Below are 24915 nucleotides of genomic sequence, written 5' to 3'. Positions count from 1 at the left end.
TTCCATGTTCTCGTCAAACGAGAAGCTCTTAATTTGTTAACTGTAGAAACGTGACCGGAAGCGTCTCCTCATGAGTTTCTCTAACAAGACTTTCCCAGCTTTTTTACAGTCCAATAATTTTATGGCTTCTCGTACTTGTTCCAGTGCACTTTTGGACCAAAAACTATGACTTTGAATGCCATGAAATGAATGACAAGACGGACGCGGAAGGGCTGCGTTTGCCTTTGATTGTTGTTCATTTTCAGAGGCGCCAAACGTGAGCGTGGAAGAGCCCATAATTAATGGAGGGGTGGCGGCCACCGGCGAGGTGAGCACCTTTCACATTTCAACTTCAACTTCGACCATCATTTCACTTTTCTCCCCTCATTTTTTGTGTGTTTTGGAGGGTTCATAGTTACGTTTTAGTTGTTGTTTTGACACTTATTTGGCTCTTTTTGTCCACGCGTTCTGACAAATGGTCACCGGCACAGTTTTGAAGCGTTCCAAAATTTCAGGCTGTTTTAAAGTTCTGTGTAAATTAAAAATACATGTATATATATTCATTTCCAGTAGCAAACAACACTTTAAAATGTATCTCGTTACACGCCTTTATGTGGGTGCGGTTGAAATTTGCTGGAATGAACCTTAGTATGCTGCTCTACCGGCTCTTCTGGGCAGAAATAAGTTGCACTAACCGGAGGGAGCCGCTAGAGGGCGCCAAAGTAAAGCTTGACAAACTAACATTCCCTACAGGAGGAGGGTGCAAAAGAAAACCACGCCCAAAACGACGTCATCCTTCTCGTTGGTCTCCGATGGCGGCTGCTCCTTAATTGGGGTAGGTTGATGTTTTTATTTTTTATTTTTTGCTTCCTGTCTTATGCTTATCATCAAGAAATGCTAAAGAACGCGTTGCTGTTAATAGTAGCCAAAGAGTTAAACAAAACAATAAAAAGAGTTGTTGATCATAAAATATGAAAAATAATGTAAAGAAAATAACATGTACAGACAAGGAAAACAGCTCTAAAAAACTTTCAGAATAGCTGACAAAATGCTTTTAAAATCAAGAAAAGTATATTACTATCAACACAAGAAAATACTACAAAAAATGAGACAAAATGGCTGAAATTACAAAACATTTGAAAAATAATTCTCGAAACTAAGAATATATTTTGGGGAATTCTGTGGTCACTTCCTGTAAAATTCTGGGCCATTTCCTGTTGGTTTTGGGACACTTACGGGGCATTTTGATTTTGGGTCATTTCCTGAACATTTTGGATAATTTCATAATGATTTAAAGCAATTCCACTGTTCATTGTTCACTTCTTGTTGGTTTCTGGGTCACTTTTTGTGGAATTTTGGGACATTTTTGGTCATTTTTTGGTCATTTTTAGGCAATTTCAGGACACCATTAGAACGAATGAGAGTTGAATGTGCCATAAGAAAATATATTGTGTAAGTTTTTGACCAATTTTTGGCAAAAGTGGGCTAATAACTTTTGTCATTTTTATTTATTTTTGATTTTTGAATTATGCCCAAATTGTAGGGGATGTCAAATTCTGAAAAAAAACTGGGAGTTAATGTTATGGGTTTTTTTGTTGAGGGAAAAAAAGTTGTAGCCACAACCATGAACACCAAAATTTTTCTTTCAGTGCCCTCCCACTTTGAACGGATTGGTGTGGGACTTTGTTTTGAATTTCCTGCCGATTGGGCGTGGCCCCGCGTTTTCCTAATTTTAGCCCGTCGCCGGCGCCGTCACTTCCTGTTTTGCCCAACAACGCGGAGGCAGGGCTCCCCGACCCGTGCCGGCATCTGACGAGAAAGACCAACAGGCCCCGTCGGAATGCCGCCCGAGCGACCGCGACCATGACAGGCTGCTGTTTCTTTGTTTATTATCGGGTGAGCCATCCTTTCGGCAAAATATTGTTTCACTTATAGAGGAAATCGTTTCTTGCCATCAATGGTGGGGAAAGACTTTGTCTGCCTGTTTTCACTGGCAGTAGAGAATTCATTTTTTTGCCTACTTGCTATGCATCTTTTCTATTCTGTATTCCTAATGATGTTTTTTTCTATCTTTAATACAAATTTTCAATTTCTTTCAGCTGTTATTTTCAATCATTGGTCACTTTTTGGTTGATTTTTAATTCAATTTTCATTTATTTGTGTCAGTATCTCTTTATTGTAGTTCATTTCAATTTGTTGTTCATTTCTAATCATCTTTTTTAAATGTGTTTTTTCAAATTGAGTTATTTCTACTTCCATATTTACATTTTATATTTGTGTCAATATTTATTTCTATTATTTATATCAATTTTTGTCATTTTAATGATGTATTTTTGGGGGATAAATTTCATGTTCATTTCATTTTTATTTGAAGCTTTATTTTTTTTAAATTTGTGTTGATTTATTCCAGACGCTAATCCTTTATTTCTATTCCAATTATTTTATGGATTTCTCTCCTTTTCAATATTTTTGATGAGAGTCTTGCATTTTTGGCCCCGCTGGCCTTCTTAGGCCAAGGTCAAAGGTCAACATTTGTCCTCTTAGGGGTCCAAAACAACCCCGAGTGGACTTCCATGCATTGTTTTGAGCCCTCCCATTTGTCTCTTTACGTTTTGTTGTCGTGGCGACGGGCCGGAAAAAGCACAGAAAAACAACGGCTCACGCTAATGACCTTGCTTGTTTTGTTTTGTTTTTTTCCCCCTGCAGAAGAAGAGGAAGCAGTCCGGCGGAGGAGATGCCGACTCGCTCAGCCTCTGCAGCTTGGACATCAACGTAAGTACTTCTCCCTAAATAAATAAATAAATTAATTAATTTTAAAAAACAGTTCAATTGGGCGGCAAACGTGGCAATAAATCATAATCAAGCTAAAATATAAATCTTGAAATATGGAAATCTCTAAATGTTTAATTAATGACTGTATTTTCTCGCTTATACGCCGTATTTGTCGCAAAAAAAATAATGACTGAATCAAGGGTACTGCTTATATGCGCACAAATTAGACTTGACATGCACGAAATGCCATTTTGCAAGAAAATGTGGCCGATTTGGTTATTCATTTCAAAATCGAGGAAAGATAAACAGATAAAACGCTTAACAAAGATTTTTCCTTCAAAGTAATACATCTGTACTCCCTAATAAAACATGAATATGGAGGTGAAACTTGGGAATCGGGGCGGCTTATATGTGAGAAATTGTAAAATTCAACAATTTTAAGGATGTGGCTTATACGCGGAGGCGGCTAATATGCGAGAAAATATGGTAGATACCATTTTTTTAAATATGTTATTACAAACAGTCCTGTGGTTCTTCTGCCTGACTTTGGTGTGGGCTGTCTGGGTTCGATTCCCAATGCAATTGTGATTTCGGATCCATTTTTAACTGGGAATGGACGACACAGTCCTTTTTGTTTTGGTGATTTGACACATGAGTCAATCTTCATGGGCGTCCTCCCAATTGACCATTGATCCTTTGCACGGCGGACCGAGCAATTATCGGACGCCGCGCTCCACTTTTTGCACGTGGAAGATTGGATTTGGCGCGCACGCGATGCTTTTGCTCGCCGTTTTGGAGTTGTTGCTTCATGCAATAAACTCCAGTATGAGTCGTCGCAACATTTTGTCCCTAAAGTTCACATATACACCAAAAAAAAGTGTGTTTGTTTCCGAGAAGAGAAAAAATTGGACATTTCCAAATACACTTTGCTTCAAAATAATGTAATTATTTAAATCAATTTGAAAATGCAACACTGCCATGAAAAAAAAAGAACATTGAAAAATCATATAAAATCATGTCAAATGATAAAAATCACAGAAAATCCATTTCACCAGAATGTTTCTCCCTATTTTATTCGTTCAAACAATAATTACATCCCTAAAAAACGTTTTTTCATCCCTTTCATTTTCTTTCCTGCCATTTATGGGAAATAATGTGGCCTTTTGCCATTAAAAGTTGGACATTTCCCCTGTGAATTGGAATAGAAAGGAAGGAAAAGGAAGAGAAAAAAGGTGGTGAGTCATTTAGAGAAAGACAAGATGGCGGATGGGCGAGCAAATAGAGAGAGAGAGAGGTTGAAATTGGGGACGTTTGCGTGGTGGTGGCGCAGAATCAAGTTGCGCTTGTACATCATGGTCGCCGGACACGAGCACTGGGCTTTCCTTCCACTCAACTTGAGCCGCCATCAAGCGAAACTCATTCTGGTAAAAACAACAAATGACTTATTTTTTCGCTTTTTACATCTAAATTATTATTTTTGTGGAGGTGTAAGGTTTTGTCATGCGAATCCTCTTTTTTTCTAAAACAGTATTTCAAATAGACGTGTTTCATGTTCATTTGAGAACACCCTTTGACGATCGTACTTCAAATTAATGTCCACGAGAAGAACAACAACAAACAACAACAAAAATCGGATCAAAATAGTTGTTCTTGATTTTATTTTTTTTAAGTGTGGGTTTTGTCATCCAACTTTTGTAATACTAATCCTCTTTTTTTGTGTTTACCTCTTGACAATCATACTTCAAACTACTGTCCACAAGAACAACAACAACTGGATTGGCCACTTTGCAGCTAAACTGGATTAAAATAGTTGTTCTTGATTTTTTTTTTTTTTTTCAAGTGTGGGTTTGTCCTCCAACTTTTGTAATGCTAATCCTCTTGACCAGGGGTGTCAGACTCGGGTTGTTTCGTGGGCCGCGTTAACATCAACTTGATTTCATGTGGGCCGGACCATTTTAGATATAATATTTAGATTTGTTTAAATAAATGGATTAAAAGAACTGGATTAAAATCCCTGAATATGTAGTTTTTATATAGATCTAAAACAATGTTTATTTTGGCTTTTTATATATATTTTTAGATTTTACAAAATGATTTTTGAACTAAAAACACAGAAAAAATGGATTAAAAAAATACAATTATTGATTTAAAAGGGGGAAAATCAAGAAATGTAATATACATCTATACTCTTCATTTTAATTTGATCCTAAAACAGAAAGTCGGCACTCATCATTTACTTTCCCAGGCCACACAAAATGATGCGGCGGGCCAGATTTGGCCCCCGGGCCGCCACTTTGACACAAGTGCTCTTGATAATCATACTTCAAATTAATGTCCACAACAACAACAACAACAACAACAGCTAACAGATTGGCCACTTTGCCTCTAATTTGGGAAATACTTGTTGATTTTGTTATTTCGGTGCCATGTGAATTTCGAAAGGTTTCAAAGTGGACAAAAAGGACAAAATGAATTTTCTGTGATGGATTGGACGTCTATGACCGTCAAGGGGGGCGGGGTCTTTTTGCTTTCAGGAGCCCGGCGCCAAGCGGCGTAAAGCCGCGTCTCTGGCCGGATTCTTCCCCATCAAGACGGCGGCACCGCTCAAAAGGTTCAGCCAGACGCTGCAGGTGAGCGAGCTCCGAGACGGCCTAAACAGGAAGTCCTTCTTCTTCTTCTACTGACGGACAGACGGATAATGCCGTCTTTCGCAGCGCTCCATCCATTTCCGGACCCGGCAGGCTCTCCCTTCTGCGCCGTCGCCCTCCGACCCCAAGGCGCGGCCCGACTGGTCACCCGGCGACGGTTCGGCGCCATCCGGCGGGGTTCCCGCGGCAGCCGGCAAACGGCGCAACAGCAAACTGTGGAGCGAAACCTTCGACGTCCACGCGGGGGCGACGCAGGCGCTCAGTCCCGGAGACATCAAGCGACAGGAGGTGGGTGGGCGGGGTTTATTCCCTCATTTTCAATCCACTAGAAAACAATTTTGACATCCATATAGAATAATAAAATACTAACAAAAAATGCTATTTGTTTCGAGTAAATTTACCGTATTTTCTCGCATATAAGTCATATTTATAACCTCAAAAATGATGACTGAATCAGGGGTACGGCTTATATGCGCACAAGACTTACAGCGTTGATATACTCTTTTTCACCAGTAAATGTCGGCAAATTAACATTTACTATTTGTAGGTTATTTTCTGTTTTGCAGTAAGAGAACAACCATTACTGGTTACCAACCATTATTTCAAACATGTTTCCAACCGCAGGCCATTTTCGAGCTATCTCAGGGCGAGCAAGATCTGGTGGAGGACCTGAAATTGGCCAAGAAGGTAAAGCCTCACTTCTTGTTCATTTTTGGGCCCACTTGTCCTCAATTTTGGGGCCACTTGTCCTCCATTTTGTGGTATTTGGTCTGTTGGTGTGAAAAATGTCTGGTGCTTTTTATGACGTGAAGGCGTACCACGACCCCATGCTGAAGCTGGCCATCATGACGGAGCAAGAACTTCGGCAGATTTTCGGGACGTTGGATTCGCTCATTCCTTTGCACGAAGGTAAATCATTGGCTTATGGAAATGAACGTTAAAAAAAAAAAAATGGATGTGATGTATTCCCATAAAACTCCGTCTTTATTTTACTTCCGTTACAAACTAAAATGCAACTGTAAAATGGATAAACCATGAAGTGATATTTAGGTATGTTCACATGACAGATATTCCAATGATAAAATTGTGCGAAATTAGATAATGGAACCGATATTTTTTCGACCAAATGTGATAAGCAATTTTTGAACTTATATATAAATATTTTCAAAATTATAATATAATTGATGTCCTATTTAATTGAACCGTCATCAAATAAACTGCTATTTCTATTGATGAAAATATTTTCAAAACTCATTAAAAAAGTGTATTTTTCGAAAGTCGATTTTAAAACCATTAAATGTAGTATTCATATTTAAGTGCTAAAAGTTTTTTTAAAAAGATGAATAGATCATGAAGGATTGTTGACATTTATTTATATTCAAAGCATGAAATCGTATCAAGTGTTATTGAAACAATCAAAACATTGTCATAATATATTTGAAATTATGTTTTTTTTTTTTTTTTTTTTTTAAAGACCTGGTGAACCGGCTCTGCCGGGCCCGGAACCCGGACGGCTCCACGGAACACGTGGGACAAATTCTGACCGACTGGGTGGGTGAGCCTCAACAGGAGGGAAATGCCTTGGCCGTGCCAGCCAACTAACGTCGGCTCCGCCCCTTTGGCCCCTCTCGCCCCGCCCCCCCCAGCTGCCCTGCCTGTCTTCGTACACGGCATACTGCGGCAACCAGGTGCGGGCCAAGGCCCTGCTGGACCGGAAGCAGCGGGACCTGCGGGTCGGGGACTTCCTCCAGCGCTGCCGCCAGTCGCCCTTCAGCAGGAAGTTGGACCTGTGGAACTTCCTGGACATCCCGCGCAGCCGGCTGGTCAAGTACCCGCTGCTCTTCCGGGAGATCCTCAAGCACACGCCCGAGCGCCACCGGGACCGCCCCCACCTGGACCGGGCGGTGAGCTAAAAAAAAAAAAGTGGGCGGGCCTTTTGCGTCCTTAGATTTTATTTTTATTTTTATATCCATCCACTTGAAAGTGATTTCCAACCAAATGAAGGCCCTTTTTAACCCCGGGATGCTCTTTTCGCAGATGCTGATGATCCAAAGCGTGGTGGCGGACATCAACAAGTGCACGGGCGAGTCCGAGTGTCAGTTCTACAAAGACCGGCTCCTCTACGCCAGCGAGATGGGGCACCCAGACGCCCTCATCCAACGTTCTAGGACGCTCAGCTGCCACGGCGAGCTCAAGAACCACCGAGGACTGGTGAGCCACAATACCACTTCTCTTTGACTACCTTTGCGGAGAGGGGGAGGAGTTACAACCAGGGGCGGGGCTATCGAAATTGAGATTCTATCGAGCACCTGTGTCAAAGTGGTGGCCTGGGGGCCAAATCTGGCCCATCACATCATTTTGTGTGGCCCGGGAAAGTAAATCATGAGCGCCAACTTTCTGTTTTAGGATCAAATTAAAAAAAAGAGTATAGATGTATATTAAATTTCCTGATTTCCCCCCTTTTAAATCAATAATTGTAATTTTTTAATCAGTGTTTTTAGTTCAAAAATCATTTTGTAAAATCTAAAAATATATTTAAAAAGCTAAAATAAGCATTGTTTTAGATCTATAAAAAACTGAATATTCAGGGCTTTTAATCCATTTATAAAAAAAAAATCTAAATATTATATCTAAAATGGTCGGGCCCACATGAAATCGAGTTGACTATAATGCGGCCCGCGGACCAACCCGAGTCTGACACCCTTGCTATAGATGTTATCGATCGGTATCCTCCCACCAAGAATCCATTCATCCTTTTAAACAGGTGTAAACAGAAAAAAATATAAATATGAATAACCAAAAGCTAAGATCAAAATAAATTGAACAATTCCCACGTTGATTTGAAGTCACGCTCTACTCATTTGGGGACATTCCTGAATCCATTTAGTAATCCAGAATCAACAGGCAGTGACCCATAAATACCCCAAAATCAACAAACTCATTTAATGGTCTCTACTCTGCACATGTAGAAGCTCCACGTGTTCCTGTTCCAGGACGTGTTGGTCATCACCCAATCGGTTTCGCTCCACGAGCAGCCCGCTCGCTACCAGTTGTGCCGGCGACCCATCCCCATCCGCCAGCTGGACCTGGAGGACCTGGAGGACGGCCAGATGAGAGCGGGCGGCTCCATTCGAGGGCCTTTCGGCAACATCGAGCGAAGTGGGTACCGACGCGACCCTTCGTTAGCTCCTACAAATCCAGCCGTTAGCTTTAAGCCGTGGTGATTCGGCCATCTTGACACTGCTTATTTTTTTCTTGGTGTCGCCGCAGCAAAGAATTTCTTCCGCGTGTGGTACCGGGTTCCGGACGGTCCGCCACAGTCTCACTGCTTCCAAGCGAGCGACGCCTTCAACAAGCAGCAGTGGATCAACTGCATCCGGCAGGCCAAAGAGGCGGCCGAGGCGGGACAGGACAGTCCGGCGGCGCCTGGGACCCGTGTCCAAACCCTTCTCAAAACGGAGGACGGTGGCGAGGAGGACGTCGGATGCTAACGTTTGCACCTCACGTACTACCAGAGAGTCCCGCCGCGCTCGCATCTCCAGTCATGCCCAAGCCAATCAGGAAAAAGGGCGGGACTAGGAAATGACTCTGCTACAATACAATGCCGGAGTTCAAAGCACTTCTTGTAAATAGGTCCGTCGATGGAGTTTTGTTTGAAACGCGCTTAACTTTAACATTAAAAGAAGAGCAAAGAAGGACACGAAAAGATTGTATTGGCAGAAAACTATGTTTTTGCTCTCGTGGCGGAATCTGGATCGGTCGCCTTCTGACAGCGAGCCAATCAGGAGGAAGGGCTTTTTTTGTTGATCAGAGGCCACTTCCTGTACATTACGGGCATTCAGGGTCACTTCCTGTACATTTACAGTAATAGGTTTCCATTTCACACCCCATCCCTTGGTCATCTGTTCATTTGAGGTCATTTCCTATTCCTTTGGGGACATTTCTGGAGCTTCCTGTTGATTTTGGGTCACGTGCTGTACCTTTTTGGCAATAGAAATTAATGAGCAGAGTAAATATTTTAAATGATTTTTAAAAATTGTTTACAATATTCAATTAAAAAATATTTTAGTATTCTTGGAACCCTACATTTAAAATCACTTGTTAACTCCTTATTTCTCATGGTTCCGTACTTGTTCATACCCATATACTAACAATTTCCGAAATTGGTCTCCCTCCTTCTGTGCCTGCTCCTGTAGCCAGAACAGACCCAAAATTTCTCTTAAAATTATGTTATTTTTGACCCCAATTTCCTGATATCCGTTCAGCGAAGTGGACCCGTTACAAACGATGATGTTGTAGTTGCAAGATCCAGTCAATTGGTGGCAGCAGACTCTCCCTCCCTCCCTCCACCCACAGGCCGCGCCAAAAGCTAAACGAAGAAGATGCGCTTGGCAAAACATGGCCACTGTTGTGTTTGCTACCATGGCGCCGAGGAGTTAACTCGCTTCCTGGCGAGAAAAGGGGTCACAGCGGCGGCGTGGGCGGCCGACGAAGCGAGGACTACCGAGCGGAACGATGGACTTTGGCGTGGCGCGCAGGTTTTCCTGCCCGACGCCTAGGAGGAGGTCGTCGGACGACGCTCAAGCTAGTGATAGCTTGCAAGATGGCGAGTGCTCCAAAGCGCTCCTTCCCACATTGGGAGAGGCGCTTCCCACAAGGCTGGAGTTTCCAGGAGACGGCTCCGGTGCCAGGAGTTCGTCTTTGGGGGTCCACCAAAGGCACATGCCCAAGGAGCCCGCAAAATTCCACATTCCGAGGAAGTCCAAAGAGAAAAAAGGTGGGTTCTTTTTAAAAGACCAGCCAGATGAATTCGGCGTTTTGCAGGATCAGTGGGAGTTCCACATCCTTTATTACTTTGATAACTGGTGCTTATATAAAGCTTCTTTAAAGTCAATTTAAAATGAATGAATTCCTGAATTGGGCTGAAGCAAAGACTGTTTATAACAGCCTTGAAAAAAGTTGAATTATTATTATTTTTTAAACTTATTTTGTCAGTGCTCGGATCTGGTAGGCGTGCCGCATCCGTCTGTGAAATTACTCCTAAAGCGTGCTAGCATTGATGCTAATATCATTAGCATGTTTCCCCTTCAACAAAACCATGAACGGTTTTTCACCACCCGAGCCAGAATACAATTCTAACGGAGAAGACGGCGTGTTTCTGAGTATATACGATGTCAATGTAGTTTTTGCTCTTTCAAGTAAAAAAAACGGGTTCCATTTTGTTAACTAGTTTGTTCACAAATTGTGAAATTGACCCATTTTCAGGTTTACCCTCATGCCATCTCGTTGGACCATTCATCGTAGATTTATGGGTTAAATTCTGGCTCAATTTTTTTTTGTAGCTTTATTGAAGCCTATTTCCACCGAGTCGCGGGAGCACGAAGACTTGATGAACATTTTGACGGCTGGCTACGTGGACACGTCCTCGGCCGGGTGGTTCACCTACAGCTGCCCACGACTGGTCCACAGTGAGCTGCTGGAGAAAGAGGTATTTATTGCCTCGCTTTCACCCGCCATTCAGGCGCCGCCAAAAACTCTTCTGTGTTCACGCCGACCTTTACCGTGTGCGGTCGATTGGTCGCCGGTCTTTTGGTCGCCCCGACCGCAACAACCGGCGACCAAAAGACCGGCGACCAAAAGACCGGCGACCAAAAGACTGGCAACAAAACAAGGTAAAACAACACGGTCTACGCATCAATAAAAGCCAACAATGGGCATGAGCAGTTTCACTGAGCCGACGTGTGAGTGTATAAGAGTTTGTATGTACATGCGTTGTCCCTTTAAGAAGCTACGTCAGTCAGGGTCTTAACAAGTTCTCCAACAAAAAAACAATAAAAGTCCGGGAAATTTGGAGCTTTTCTTTAGCCTAATAATTACTAGGGCATTAAGTATGACTAAATAGTGATTTGCAGTTTGTATTTAGGGAATTTGAGCAACGATTTAAATGGTAATTATCACTTACCTTCCGGGCGACCAAAAGACCGGCGACCAAAGGACCGGCGACCAATCGACCGTGTACCGACATTTACGTGGCCAAAAATGGAAGTTCGCGCACCCTGGACCACTTCTGGTTCACCTGGCGTAAAAATATGTTGGATATGTTGAATGATGAATGTTATTGTAAAAGTTGTTTGGCGTTTGTGTGTGTGTGTGTCAGTTTGTGGAGAAGAGGAGGGAGATGAAGGCAGAGGGCAGGGCGGAGAAGGAGCTGGAGGAGACTTACTGCTTCTTGATGACTGATGAAGACAAGGTGGGCTGTAGAATATTTCCCCCGTGTGGCGGGCGCCATATTGCGCTCAGTCCTGATCTGTTGCGCTTGAGTGTAAATCGCAAGTCCAGACAAACTATGAAAAATAGTTTGACTTATAGTCCGTAAGATACGTAATGTGTATATAAGTTGCGCTGGAGTTTCAATTGCAGTTTTTAGAATAGAAACCAAAAACAAATATTACACGTTCAAGTCATAAAATATGGAACAAGAGTCAAAATAGGCACATGTTCATTTAAAATATTGACTATTTTTTTTCATAACTGTAGCCTAAAAACCATGTACAAGTCCAAGTCCCAGCCAAACTATAAGAAAAGAAAAGTAGGACTTATAGGCCGGAAAATGCGGTACTCAAAATGGCTATATTTTACGCAGCCGTGCTTGATGTTTGATCACATTTTCGGGCCAATTGCAGCACGTTGTTCCCACCCCAGAAATAGGAGTGGCTTCTGAGCTGAAAAAAGCCGCTTTGCCTTGCGTGACACGTGTTGCAGGTGCCGTGGGTGTGCGAAAAAGGCCTCATCGTGGGACAAAACTGGCACTCGGCGCTGGGAGACCCTAATAAAGGTAGGCCAGACACGTTTTTTTCTCGGTGCAACGGGGTCCAAATATGACTTTGTCGCTTCTCTTTCCTCCACAGGGGTGTATTTGTCCAGGTATTCCGACCTCATTCGTGTTCAGCCGTTTTACCACGGAGCTTCGGGCCAGATCGTCATCTTCAAAGTCATGAAGGTGAGCCGTCCCGGGCCGTTGGCGGCGGTAGACGTCCGATCTATTTTGGTGTCTGTTTGCTTTTCTAGGGTAAAGTGAAGAGCATTTACGAGAACCTGAAGAACGCCCTGGACCCCACGCCTCGCTTCGACAGCCACCTCTCCAAGAACGTCAGCAAGGTCACGTCCGTCAACTGCTTTCGGGCCTTCGAGCACACCCAGGTGAGATAAGTCAGGGGTACTCAAACTTTTTTTGCTCAAAGATCTACTTTTCAAGGAGCCAACGTTGCGCGATCTACCATTTTTTTTCCCGAGCCCCTGACAAAGCTCAGCAGTTATGTATATGCTGATGATATACCTCATGCAGCAGGACCCAAAATAGTGTAGGCTGTTTATTTTTTACTTGATCAAATCTTACTGTCATACGATCTACGAATAGTACCTTAGCGATCGACGTATTGAGCACCCCTGAGCTAAGTGGACTAAGTTGAAGAAGCAGCAACACTTAAAAAAGTCACTGCATTTACGAAGAATGAAAAAAATACACTTTACCTTGCGATTTGATTAACTCAGGGCTAATGACAATCAGCTTTGTGGTCAGGCGTTTAAAAAAATATAATAAATAAAAACATGGCTAACCTTAACGTGTTCTTCTGTAACGGGATCGAGCTTCAGGCCATGGTTTTTCGAGTGTTGGTTGAAGAGGGCTAATCAGTGCTAGCGCAGCGTCTCTTGTCACCGGAAACGGTGGATATCCACCATTTTGAAATCTTTTGTACGTAGTGACGTAGCATCAGATGGAGCCGTGGTCATCTATAAGCCCCCAGAAAGTTTTTGATGTGTGATGAAGCTGCTTGCCAAATTTTGTCGCGCTATTAAGAGCCGAGATGTCTGGAAAATCCAACGGTTTTAATGAAATGTTTTGTGTATTTAATGCCTTTATTTGTCTAACTTGGGGAAAACAATTGCAGCATTACTTTTACGAATACACCTTCGACGAGTTGAGACAGCGCCCCCGCCAGGTGTGCCCCTACGCCGTGGTCTCCTTCCACTACAAAGGCAAAGACTCGCTTCTTCCCAGCATGCCGCTGGCTCCCGTCAGGTAATGGTGCAAGCCCTTTTTTTCTAAGATAATTTTCAGTTGACTGACTCTGTTTGCGGCGTAGGCAAAACAGTAAACCGGCGGAAGCCAGCAAAGGTGAGTTGTTGTTGTTGTTTTTCACTCTCCGTGGTCCGGCGTTCGCGCTACAAAACGCTCACCGTCGGATTCTTGGCGCGCAGAGCCGGGCCAGTTCACTGTTTGGAGCGGCGAGCTGCTGCACAAAGATGTCAGCGTGTTCCCCTTCTCCCTGCGCTCGTCCTCGCGGCCCTTCCTCCCGCACAAACTGTAAGTCGCATTTGGGTCGACGCTTTCAGACGTTGATTTCGGCGGTCGGCCATTTTGTCCACTATCCTTTCAGGCCCGAGCGGCTGGAAATGGGACGCCTGGCCAAGCTGGACGAGTTGGTCCAACTGTTCTCGCCAAAGCTCTTCTCTTACAACGTCTACGGTGGCGGCAGGGAAGGTGAAATGGGGGCGCCGTTCCACCGGAGATTTGGAAAATTGTACAAGCGACTGCTTTGGAGCCTTTAAATAGTCATTGTTTTCTTTTTATAGAGATAAAAAAAATTATAATAATAATGAAAGAAAAAAAAATGTTATTTTTCAATTTAAAAATGAAAAAGAAATCAGGAAATGTTCTTTTATGTCTGTAGATTATGTGAGTTTGATTTCTTTAATTTGGGTCAACACATATTAATGAACATATTCATATCCATGTTAATGAACATATATAAAAATATGTAAGATTGTAACCGAGGGCTAATTTGCATCTTTAGTATTATCATTGTAATGTATCAAAATGACATTGTTGTCAATATTTCAAATTTCTTTTTTTCTATCACTTGAATAAGACGACAAAAATATTTTCCTTTTCACATTTTTCCTAATTTGACCAACACCCCCATAAATGTTTCAATTAACATTCAAATATAAATCTCTTTTTGGCATTTTTCAAAAGTAAAAAACAATATTGTATATTGTAAAATGGTCATTTCTCGCATATATTTTTTAAATTTAGATTTATGTCGAACTTAGGCTGACATTTGTGTCACCGAAACATCTGTCTTTTGTGCAGTTCTAACGTACGGCCTTCACTGCAGCCTCCTGGAGGTGGTGAACACCAGTCGCCTGAATGGCGCCAGCCATTCCAATTTCAGCAGCCTGCTTCACCAGTTGGAGGAGAAGAGATTGGTGAGTGCGCAATTTCACCAACCACATCAGCTCTTTTCACCTGAAAAATAGTATCCCATGGTGAGCAGGTCAAAGAAATGAAAATAACAGCACTTCATGTCATTTGTCATGGAAAAAAAGCACATTTGGCAATCAAATTTGGCTAAAAAAATAGTCTGCCTCACAGCTCTAAGGTTGAGGGTTCGATTTCGGGTGGGTCCAGACTGTGGAGTTTGCATGTTCTCCCCGGGCATGCGTGGGTTTCAGTGGCGGGCCGTCAGGGCCTTCAAGGCCTCCTCTGCTGGCCTAAGAAATATCTGAATCATATATTATATTTTGTCCATGAATACTTATTAAATATTCCAAATTGTCTGTTAGCTTCCTTTCATTGCTTTCCCCCTGGCTGCACTGCTTTCAGATGTGTGTTTTCATATTGAAGCATTTAACCAATCACATTTCAGTCATTATTTGTTGCCAGGGTCAGAAATCTGCCTCAAGGCCTTCACAATCAGTTCTGCAGGCTCTGCTGCAGTAAACAAGCGTCAATAAGACTGTTGCTTTAACCAATCAGAATTTGATTTGGTGACACCAGGCCTTCTCGCAGGCGTAGGGATACGTCATCGCTTTTACCAACTATGATTGGCTAGTGATAGAGTAGGCGGGCCAAAGCCAGAGCGAGCAAACTCAACCCACAATGGCCGACGGAGGAAAACAAATGGATTTGGTTGCAGATTTGCTGGCAAAGCCATTTTCAAGACAGACTTTTCAAGAAAAAAAAGCTGGACATCATTCAGAAAGGTCGGACACCTCCAAAGCAAGCAAGCCTGTCGCAACCGGGAACGAACATTTTCAGCACTAAATCGAATAAAAACGTATGCCAGAAATATGACAGGACATTCTCGACTTTCAGCATTAGCTTCGATGGCGATAAAAAAGAAGGAGGAAAGAAAGGAGGATGGATATTGTGTACAGGTAAAAAGGATTTTTGGTGAGTAAAATATGGCTATATTCCTAAATAATATTTCAATTGTATGAGGTTATTATCGATGATTTTTTATGTGTCACAGCTGTAGCTACAGTAGAGGTTTTATAGCCATAAAATAGTTTTTGAGGGTTGGATTGATTCGTTGAAGGCGCTACGAGAAAATGCACGGACCGCCACTGGTGGGTTTTTTCCGGATACTCCGGTTTCCTCCCCCATCCCAAAAACATGCATGCTAGACTACTTGTATGCTAAATTGTCCATCGCTATGAGTGTGATTGGTTGTTGGTCTCCTGGTGTCCTGCGATTGGCTGGCCACTGATTCAGGGTTACCCCCAACTGGTGCCCGTAGTTAGCGACCCTTGTGAGGATAAGCGGGTAGGAAAATTAATATATTTATATAAATATATATGTATGTAATTTTTTTTATGTCCGTGCAGGTTTTGGTGAGTATGCTGAGTGAGCGAGGCTTTGTCTTCCTGCTGTCTAGTGCTCAGATGGCCACGCCCCCGGGTAATTACTATTTGACGTCTCGCGCCGACAGGCAAAGACTTAAAGGAATATCCGATGTTTTCAGACAGGGGGACGGATTGGAAGAGGTGTCTCCAGGCTCTGTTCGTCTTCCCCGAAAGCAGACAAGTGGACAAATGCAGTGAGTAACAACTTGTCAGAATCATGAAATTGTGACATCACCGTGAATTCCGCCCTATGGCGCGTCCCCAACTCCAATCGGCAAATGGAATGTTTACAAATATGAACGATCTAAATTGTGGCAGCGTTCTAGTTGAGTAAATCGCTTAGTGTTTGTTTGTGAGAGAAGTCTTCTGTCCCAAGATGGCCACCAAGCACACATGCCACCTGGCCTCCTTGCAATGTATCCTTTGCCGCAAACTTTGGCTCTCCCTGTTTTATTTTCATCAATTCCTTGCAAGCTCCTCCCAGTCCCAGCGAATGGCAAATTTGTTAGCATCAGCACCCTTAATTGCCGAAATAAGACGAAAGCAATTGTTGTGTTTGAGCGAGCGTCCATGTACAAGCAGATCTGCTTCATTTTTTTGCGCCTAGCATCCAGCTACAGCTCCTCCGCCTGCACGGTCGGGGGCGCCATGGCAGGGCTCAAGTACTTCCTCCCGGCGCTTCACCACGCCCTCCTCAAGAGCCACGCCAATCCCGCGTTGGAGCTGGCCACCGGCGTGGAGCTCCAAGCGCAAGAGTACCTGGTCGGCCAGAAGGACGGCAAGGTGAGCCCAGGGCGGCCGTGACGCTTAAGGGAAAATCGGAAAAGAAAAAAACGTTGCCAATCGGATTCACTGCAAAGAGTGTGTCCTCCTCACAAACCCTGTCCAATCCCCCGCAGGTGCAAAAGCACAAAATGGCCGAGTACGACGTCAAAGCGGACGAGACGGCCGAGCCCTCTGTCAAGCGCCGCCGGCTGGACACGGAAGGCTTCCTGCGCACGTATTTTCACCATCCGGCACACTACCAACTGTCGGCGTCCCACGCCAGGAAGATGGTGGAGCTGCATTGCGAGCACCGGGAGACGAAAAGAGAACCGGACGGGGCCGCCGGCAACACGCGCAAGGTAAGAGTCGTTGGTTCGTGATCCACCACTATGCCAAATACGACAAATTTTCCATTCCTTACGACGCCAGTTTTTACTAAACAACTAACTAGGCATTTTGTATCAGAACTTCAAAAATCAAGCAGTTTTTTCCCCCAGCAATTTTCAGTGTGTGAAGTTTTTCGTTTTTGCCTTGCCATTTTAACGTAAAGGTTGATTTCGAAACGCAATATCGTGTTGTAAATACGTTTTGCATTTTGCAAAAAAAAACAAACACCCCAAACCCCCCAAAATGCAAAAAGAAACAACAAAAAACAGAAAAAGACAGGAGAGGGAAATCATAGAAATAATAATAATAGACAATAAATAACAGAAAAAGTATAATAGAAAAAAAAATAAGATTAATAACTGAAAATGAATGCGGTTTATTTTGTGTAATTGTAATTCAAAAAAAATGAAGGGAAAATTTACTGTAAGATAAACTGACAAAGTCGCTTTGCAATTGCTTGTTTTTATTGCACCAGTTTGTGTGAGTTATAAAAATATCGTTGTCATAGAGACTTTCCCCTGCAGATGTCTACGTGTCTTTGATAGGATTATTTTTTTTTCTTTTTTTGCGTTGAGTTTGTTGTTAATTGTCATGATGAGTCAGCAAAAGTGCCTTCCTACTGTGTTCAGATCCAGCAGCTGATGGAGATGGTGAGCACCTGCAAGAGGAACGCCGAAGACCAGGTCAGGCGCGAGGAGGCCCACAAAAACCCAGCCGGCAGAAAGCGCGGATTGGAGCAGAAGGTGGCCGAGCAGGCCCTCAAGTACCTGAAGGAATCGTACCATCCGCCGGAGGGGGACCGACTTCCAGGTCAAGCCTCGTCGTCCGTCTTGCTCTCTTAAGTCCTACAAAAACAAAAATAGATCATAAAGTCAGAATATTTTGAGAAAAATCGGAATTGTGTTTTGTGTGTGGGCCTAAACTTTTATTTGATTTTCCCTCGCAGCGGCCCCGCCCGGCTCGCTCGCCGCCGCTATTCAGTCGTTGGGTCTTCCGGCTACGTCTGTGCGCGAAGACGGATCGGAGCTCGCCGACAGGCTTCGAAAACAGCTGATGGGTGAGTGCTCTTCCTCTGCCATTGACGGCAATAGACGTCTAATCCATTCATTTAGATGAGGAAAAACTGGTTTTCAGCCAACCAATTGTTTTAGATCAGTTTTTTCCTAAAATTTTTTGCTGTTAAGACTTTTTTTTTTTATTATTCGGATTTTTATTTTCCGATCCATTTTAGTCAATAGTTTTGCTGCCGTCGCCCCGGATTGACGTGAAATCCCGTCCCCTTGCGCCAGGTCTCAAACAGGCAGCCCAAGCGGCGGTGCCCAGAAGACATAGCGGTGACGGTCCCAACGACGGCCCCTTCGACCGCCTGGCCGCCAAAATGGGCCTGCCCGCCAACCGCGACATCGACCTGAGGAAGCAGGACGAGCTGGAGGTGCGCCACCGGAGCCCCTCTCTTTTAGCCCGGCCTGGGCTCCGCCCCCTTTAAATCCCACGCGTCCTTCGGCAGGAGCAGACGGCGGGAAGCGTCAGCAGCCTGGAGGGCTTCAGTCCCAGCGGGGAGAGCTACCACCTTGATCCGCGAGGAACCCTGGGCAAGCGAGCGTACGGTGCCGGCGACGACAATGACGACGTGGCGTCTGGGGACATCCCGTGGAGGCTCATTCCAATCACGGGTGAGCTAAGTTAGCTTTGACGCCCAAACGGAACAGAAATACCTAGTTTATGGTGGTAAATAGGTCCCAAGACCCGGACAATGTCTTGTTCATATTATTTGGACTACAGTAATGCCTTGAGATCCGAGCTAAATGCGTTCCGGGACCGAGGTCGTATGTCGATTTACTCGTATCTCAAATCAACTTTTCCCATAGAAATGAACTCAATACAAATTAATTCGTTCCCACCCTCTGAAAAAACACCAAAAACGGGATATTACGATAGAAAAACATTTTAGTTGGTCCTAATTCACCATCTACTATGTGACTTTTGGTTATTTTTGCATATTTTTTTTGGCCGATACCACTTAATTGGGACGCATGTGTGTGTGCAGGTCTTCGTCTGGAGCGCAAGTCGCAGAAGGACCGCGAGATCCCCCGGGATCCTCGTTGCTATCGTCTGCTTCCGTCGACCCCGGAGCCCGGCGCCTCCCCGAGCCCCCCGCCGTCGCCCGCGCTCTGCCCCTCCCCGAGCCCCCCTCCGTCACCCGCGCCCTGGCCCCCCTCCCCACCCAAGCGGCACCCTTCCTTGGAGTTCCGTCGTGTCTCGCGCCAGGACGTCCCCAATGTCCCGCCTTCTCCCGACGGCCCCCCTCAACCCACCGGGTGCCCGTCCCGTCCATCACCGCCCGTCTCCACACTTGCAGGTTTGTCGCAGTGCTTTGCAATCGTTTTCCTTCTGCCTTTTTAAGTTCAAAGCAATCGGATTGGGGGCCTGGTTTTAATGGTTAGAACGAAAACCCCCACCCACTACGGTCCTTTGTGGAATAGTTTTCCCATCCTTGTGCTCACTTAATATATGACAGGTCAAAGCCACACATTAGATAATTGGATAGCAAATTCTGATCTCTATACAATTTGAGCATACACTGGATTGGTTTAGGTTGCAGCACTACTTCATACATTGTGGTTTTTATTTAAAGGATTGTTTCTGAATTTGGTCTAAGAATAGGAACTAAAAGTGGTAGAATATGAGTGGAAAAAATCCCAAGTATAAAAATGTGTATTTTATGATTGAATGTTTCATTTGTTTTTATTTTCCCAAAATATTTCACCAAATAATGAAACACGCATTAGGAGATGATCACCCAGAACTAATGACTACCGTCCTCCCGTTCCAGCTGAACTTGCCGCTACAGTTCCATTGACTAAAGCCCCCGCGACGGTAGAAGCGGAGACCCCGGGAGACAGGAATGGGGATGCGTCCGTCTCGGCTCCCGCCAAAGCCACGTACTTCGTGGACTTGACTCAGTCTTCCGAGGAGAGCGACGGCTGCGACGTTTTGTCCCCGCCGCCCTTCCACGGCCTCCTGGGCCGACACCTCGGCTGCTTCTCGGCTGACTTGCGTCTCATCCTGCAAGAGGAGAACGTCCTCGCCGGCCTACCCGAAGCGAGCCCTCGCCGTCTCGCCGAGCCGTCGTCGCCCTTGCGCTTTTCCCAGTACGTGTCCGTGCACCACCCGTCCCCGCTGGTTCGGGGCTACGTCAGCTCGCTCCGGGACGCCCTGGGCGGCGTGCTGCGGAACTCGGACCCGCTCCGGGACGCCTCGGGCGGCGCCTCGCCGGACGTGGCGGCTCCACTCCGGGACCCCAGAAGCGGCGCGAACCCGCTCCGAGCCGCCGCCGAGCCCGGATCGGCGCTCGCCGGCACCTTCGTGTCCAGCGTCCGAACCGGAACGGACGAGGGCGGCGCGGAAAGCGGCGAAGCAGTGGCGCTCGGCGGACGGGTTTCTGAGGCCACGCCCCCGACGTCCCAGCCGGATTCCCCCGCCCTCCCGCCGCCCGAAGCCATCAACTCCGTCCTCCGGCAGCTGCGCCCAGAGGTCCTCGACAACCTGTGCGACATCATGAAGGACGTCCAGAAAACTTCCTCGGTCCAATTCTACGCGCACGCCGTCACGCCGGACGACCGGCTGCTCGTGGACGTCCAGGTAACGACGCCGTCGCCAGTCGGAGGACTTCCAAATATTCCCTGACTGATGTTCTGCTCCGTGTCCATTATTTCACATTGACCTAAAGGGTTAAATACCGCCATCGTAGCGCTCGACGCGTGAACGTCTTTATTGTGTGGCGCAGGAATACCTAAAGCAGCAGGGCCACACGCCGCAGGACCCCGTTTCCTTTTTAAATCAAGAGGTCTCAGATCGCCAACTTCTGGTCGTCATCAGGAACCAAGACATATCAGAGCACCTTCACCAGGTGAGCAGTTGCACGCAATTGCAGGGGAGCGGCCTCCGTTTGCGAGTTTAAGCGTGGATTTTCACATTTTCACAAGGATTTGGCGTCCACTTTTGTGGACATCACATTTTTGGTTGTCACAAGACTACAGTGTTCAATTTTGGACTACAAGGGCCTGGCGTCCACTTATGATGTGGACATCATTTTTATCAGAAACTACATCATGTAAAAAGATAATTCTTAGTTTTTATATCAGGTCCCAATTAGCATAAATATTAAAGAGAAAATAAAAATGCATGTCTTGCAAGAATCTGGGTCTTAGGAGGGTCTTAGTGATGCTGCAAAAGTGATATTTGAGGGATTACTGTAAAGACATTGTATATATCTATACCCACGACATTGGGCCTTCGGAAAATGAAGGAATTAAAAAAAATAATGAATGTATGTATGTTCTTACCATGTGTTCAAATCTCGTATCTCAGTTGGGGGGCCTGGCTTTGCGGGGTACTTCTGTGCCACCCTTCAATAGGATGTAGTTGTCTGCACCTATGCCTTATCAAAATCTAATATTCTCTGGTTTTTTTTTTCTATCGGCTGATCAAAATGTCATTGAAAAATAACAAAAATATGTCAAGTCTCCAAATGTCATTGAAAACTAACCAAAAAAAGTCAAAATTATCCAAATGTCATTGAGGGGGAAAGGAGCCAATAAAAAAAAAAAATTCTCCCAGATTCCAGGTCTGATGTCTCTCAAGCAACACCCGTCGGTGAGCTTCGTGGGCATCAACACCCTAGACGAGCTCAAGTCCAATACGTACACCCGGCTTTTCAACGGCGGCGGCTGCGTCCTCTCCGAAGACCACCTCCTCAACCCCGACATGGTGACCGCGGGTAGGACGCCGCGCGCCTCTTCCGCCAGCGACGGCCTCGCCGACGGCTCCGTTGTTTTGGCAGCCGGACTGGACGCGGCGCTGGGGCTGCTGGAGCGGCGGAACTCTCCGGAAAGCGTTTGGCGGTGGAAGGTACACAGCAAACCCCTGAAGAAACTGAAAAGTCAAGCCCGCTTCCGGAGAGACGCTGCCGGTCTGCTGAACGTCATTTTGAAGCGCCACCAGCAGAAGATCGTGGAGGTCATGCCGCATCACCACTGCGACGGCGACGCTCACCCGTCGCCCGACCTGGACTGCCTGATCCAACACCAGGCCAACCACGTCTGCTTCAGGCACACCGTCTTCCTCAGAGGTACGTTTTCGGGATCTTGACGGAAATTCCGGCATTAAACAGACCTGCTGCATAATGTCAAATGGAAAAAGTAGTGCTACAACCGAAAACTCTCCAGTGTAAACAGAAGCAAACTTACACCGGCGATTGATTTTGAGTTTTAGGCCTCCGTATATTAATTTATCATCATAGAATTCATAATAAATGAATGACCGTCGATATCGGATCAAATTTTGTTACTATTTTCAATGGTACTCGGTCGTTTGGTTGCCGGTCTTTTGGTCGCCCGGAAGGTTATTGATAATTACCATTTAAATTGTTGCTCAAATTCCCTAAATACAAACTGTGAATTATTATTTAGTCATACTTAATGCCCTATTAATTATTAGGCTAAAGAAAAGCTCCAAATTTCCCGTACTTTTATTGTGTTTTGTTGGAGAACTTGTTAAGACCCTGACTGACGTAGCTTCTTAAAGGGACAACGCATGTACATACAAACTCTTATACACTCACATGTCCGCTCAATGAAACTGCTCAGGGCCATTGTTGGCTTTTATTGATGCGTAGACCATGTTGTTTTACCTTGTTTTGTCGCCGGTCTTTTGGTCGCCCGTTGTTTGGGTCCGGGCGACCAAAAGTCCGGGCGACCAAAAGTCCGGCGACCAAAAGGCCGCACACGATTTTCAATATTCTTGCCTGCATTACTTTTGTACAATGGGCAGGGGGATCCAATTTGCTAACTATTGAGGCGATAAAGACACGATTCCGGGTACTACAGTAATCCCTCGAATATCGTGGTTAATCTACGTAGTGAAAGATTGTGAAGTAGGGTGACCCCTATTAAAAAAACTAAATTTTCTTCAATACTGAGTCAAGAGTGGCTTCTGCTTACGAGTTTCAGTGTGGATTTTCACATTTTTATGAACTTACAAAACAAATGAATAATACATTTTCTTCAGTGCTGAGTCCTAGTAGCAAGCAGATGACAGGGGAGTGATTTCACATTTTTATGAACTTCATTTTTTTTAAATTAATAATTAATAGCAGAATAAAATGCAAAATAGAGAATTTGCGATAAGTGAAGTCGCGATAATCGAGGGATTACTGTACTGTGGCATTTGGAATCAATGGAGCAAGTCAGCCAAATTTGGGTGTCATCGACTGGCCAAAATATGGACGACACGAGCGGCTCTTTTCATGCTCGTAATGCTGATAGAGGTGTAAACACATTCCAAAGGTGTGTTCTTTGGTCTTTCTTTCTTCTCAGTGCACGGCATGGAGTTTATGCGCTACGCCAAGAGTGGCATCATTTCGGCCAGCTTGGACGAAATGATGCGCAACTTCGACGCGCTGCTGGGCCGCCACGACCGCAACGGCGAGCCGACCGCGGTCGAGGAGCCGCCTCCGAAAGGTGCGTCACGGCCCCACCTCGTCCCGTCCCACGTTCCCCGGCGACGCCAGCGCTCCGTCTCCAGGTGGCGACAAGGAGCCGGACGCCGCGGTGGACCGGGGGGATTCCGAGACCTCCGTGGAAGATTGCGACAGCCTCCACTCCGACAAGGACATCCGCCGTCTGCACATGGCCATCACGCACCTGAGAGCGGAGATGCAGAAGAAAAAGGCTCCCGACGGCGACGGACAAGACGAACCGGCGCCGCCGGCCGACGAGGAGCCCGCCAAAGACGCCGGTTCCGAAAAGGCGGAGTCTGAGCCTTCTGTTGCCAGCACGCCAGATAAGAGCTTCTCGGACACTTCCCCTCCTCCTCTCGTGGTGGATGAGACAGCCAGGTCCATCTTTTTTTTCTCACATTTTTTACAGCTTCAGAATCAGATTTTTTTTTTTACAGAATCAGGTTTTAACCAGCAACATGAAACATGCAAAGCAATCTCTAAAAATCCATCCGGTCAATGTGCATCTCTCCGCAGACTCCCCGAATCGGACAAGGAAAAGTCGCCGAAGAAAACGGCGAAGAAGCGCCCCCACCAGAGTCCACCCGGCTCCAATTCGGGCCAACATCCGCCTTGGCGGAGGGGTGACAACCACAGTTACCGCTATCAGAACCACACTTGGCGCAACCCGCAACGGCCCGAACGCTATTATTTTTCTTCAGACCTGCAGCGAAAGCCCGCGTGGGCGGGGCAACAGAGCGCGGGCAGAGGCTTTGCGGATCCCTGGCGCGCCGGCTACCGGGGATGGCGGCAGGGAAGAGGGCGAGGACGAAGAGGAGGCTTCCAAGGGATGTAGAAAAATCTCTGGACTTTGGAGGTGCTCTCTTCCATTCTTTTTTTTACCCACACGCACCCACGCACACACACACAGACACAGACATAAGCCTAAAAAAAATCAAATGGTTGCCAGAGAACAGTCTAGAATGGACTTTCCGCAAGCTATATGTTATGCAAACATTTGGGGTTTTCCCCCCCCCCCCCCACACCTTGAAAAACACTGTCAACCTTGATTTTAAATTAAATGTTTTTTTATGACCCTATTTCCTTTTTTTACATTTAATTGGTAATAAAACATATGAAATCAGCTACATTGTCAAGTCTGATATTTCTGGGACT

At 45.3% G+C, this 24915-nt stretch overlaps 2 protein-coding genes across 6 annotated transcripts; both read left to right on the top strand.

The window, feature by feature from the left end:
* Positions 1 to 53: 53 nt before the first annotated feature.
* On the top strand, positions 54 to 9472 carry arhgef3 (Rho guanine nucleotide exchange factor (GEF) 3). 4 transcript variants are annotated; one of them, XM_077602819.1, is made up of 13 exons: positions 55 to 307; positions 733 to 814; positions 1716 to 1875; positions 2686 to 2751; positions 5286 to 5381; positions 5466 to 5687; positions 6024 to 6086; positions 6212 to 6308; positions 6874 to 6950; positions 7046 to 7303; positions 7437 to 7610; positions 8369 to 8558; positions 8670 to 9472. In XM_077602819.1, exons 3-13 carry the CDS (start codon positions 1843 to 1845, stop codon positions 8888 to 8890), a joined length of 1497 nt encoding a protein of 498 aa, XP_077458945.1. In that variant the 5' UTR covers positions 55 to 307; positions 733 to 814; positions 1716 to 1842; the 3' UTR covers positions 8891 to 9472. The 4 variants fall into 4 exon arrangements, with proteins under 4 accessions (XP_077458944.1, XP_077458945.1, XP_077458946.1 ...); XM_077602820.1 differs by having other exon boundaries at positions 1629 to 1875; XM_077602818.1 differs by lacking the exon at positions 1716 to 1875 and having other exon boundaries at positions 54 to 307; positions 736 to 814.
* Positions 9473 to 9761: 289 nt separating this feature from the next.
* On the top strand, positions 9762 to 24883 carry LOC144075592 (protein TASOR-like). Of its 2 annotated transcripts, none has more exons than XM_077602814.1 (27): positions 9762 to 10176; positions 10742 to 10887; positions 11557 to 11649; positions 12162 to 12234; positions 12308 to 12399; positions 12468 to 12599; positions 13349 to 13479; positions 13544 to 13575; positions 13659 to 13764; positions 13838 to 13941; positions 14554 to 14669; positions 16071 to 16143; positions 16208 to 16282; positions 16696 to 16871; positions 16988 to 17212; positions 17870 to 18050; positions 18187 to 18297; positions 18479 to 18672; positions 18748 to 18913; positions 19288 to 19599; positions 20074 to 20882; positions 21028 to 21150; positions 21861 to 22020; positions 22084 to 22371; positions 23618 to 23761; positions 23826 to 24138; positions 24277 to 24883. In XM_077602814.1, the coding sequence occupies exons 1-27, from the start codon at positions 9915 to 9917 to the stop codon at positions 24593 to 24595; spliced, it is 4956 nt and encodes a 1651-aa protein (XP_077458940.1). In that variant the 5' UTR covers positions 9762 to 9914; the 3' UTR covers positions 24596 to 24883. The 2 variants fall into 2 exon arrangements, with proteins under 2 accessions (XP_077458940.1, XP_077458941.1); XM_077602815.1 differs by having other exon boundaries at positions 9763 to 10176; positions 18530 to 18672.
* The last annotated feature ends 32 nt before the right edge of the window (positions 24884 to 24915 follow it).

The sequence above is a fragment of the Stigmatopora argus genome, chromosome 6 (assembly GCF_051989625.1).
Source record: "Stigmatopora argus isolate UIUO_Sarg chromosome 6, RoL_Sarg_1.0, whole genome shotgun sequence".
NCBI classification, from domain to species: domain Eukaryota; kingdom Metazoa; phylum Chordata; class Actinopteri; order Syngnathiformes; family Syngnathidae; genus Stigmatopora; species Stigmatopora argus.
The sequence above is the reverse complement of the archived record's forward strand: the minus strand, read 5'-3'. Positions and strand labels throughout refer to the sequence as shown.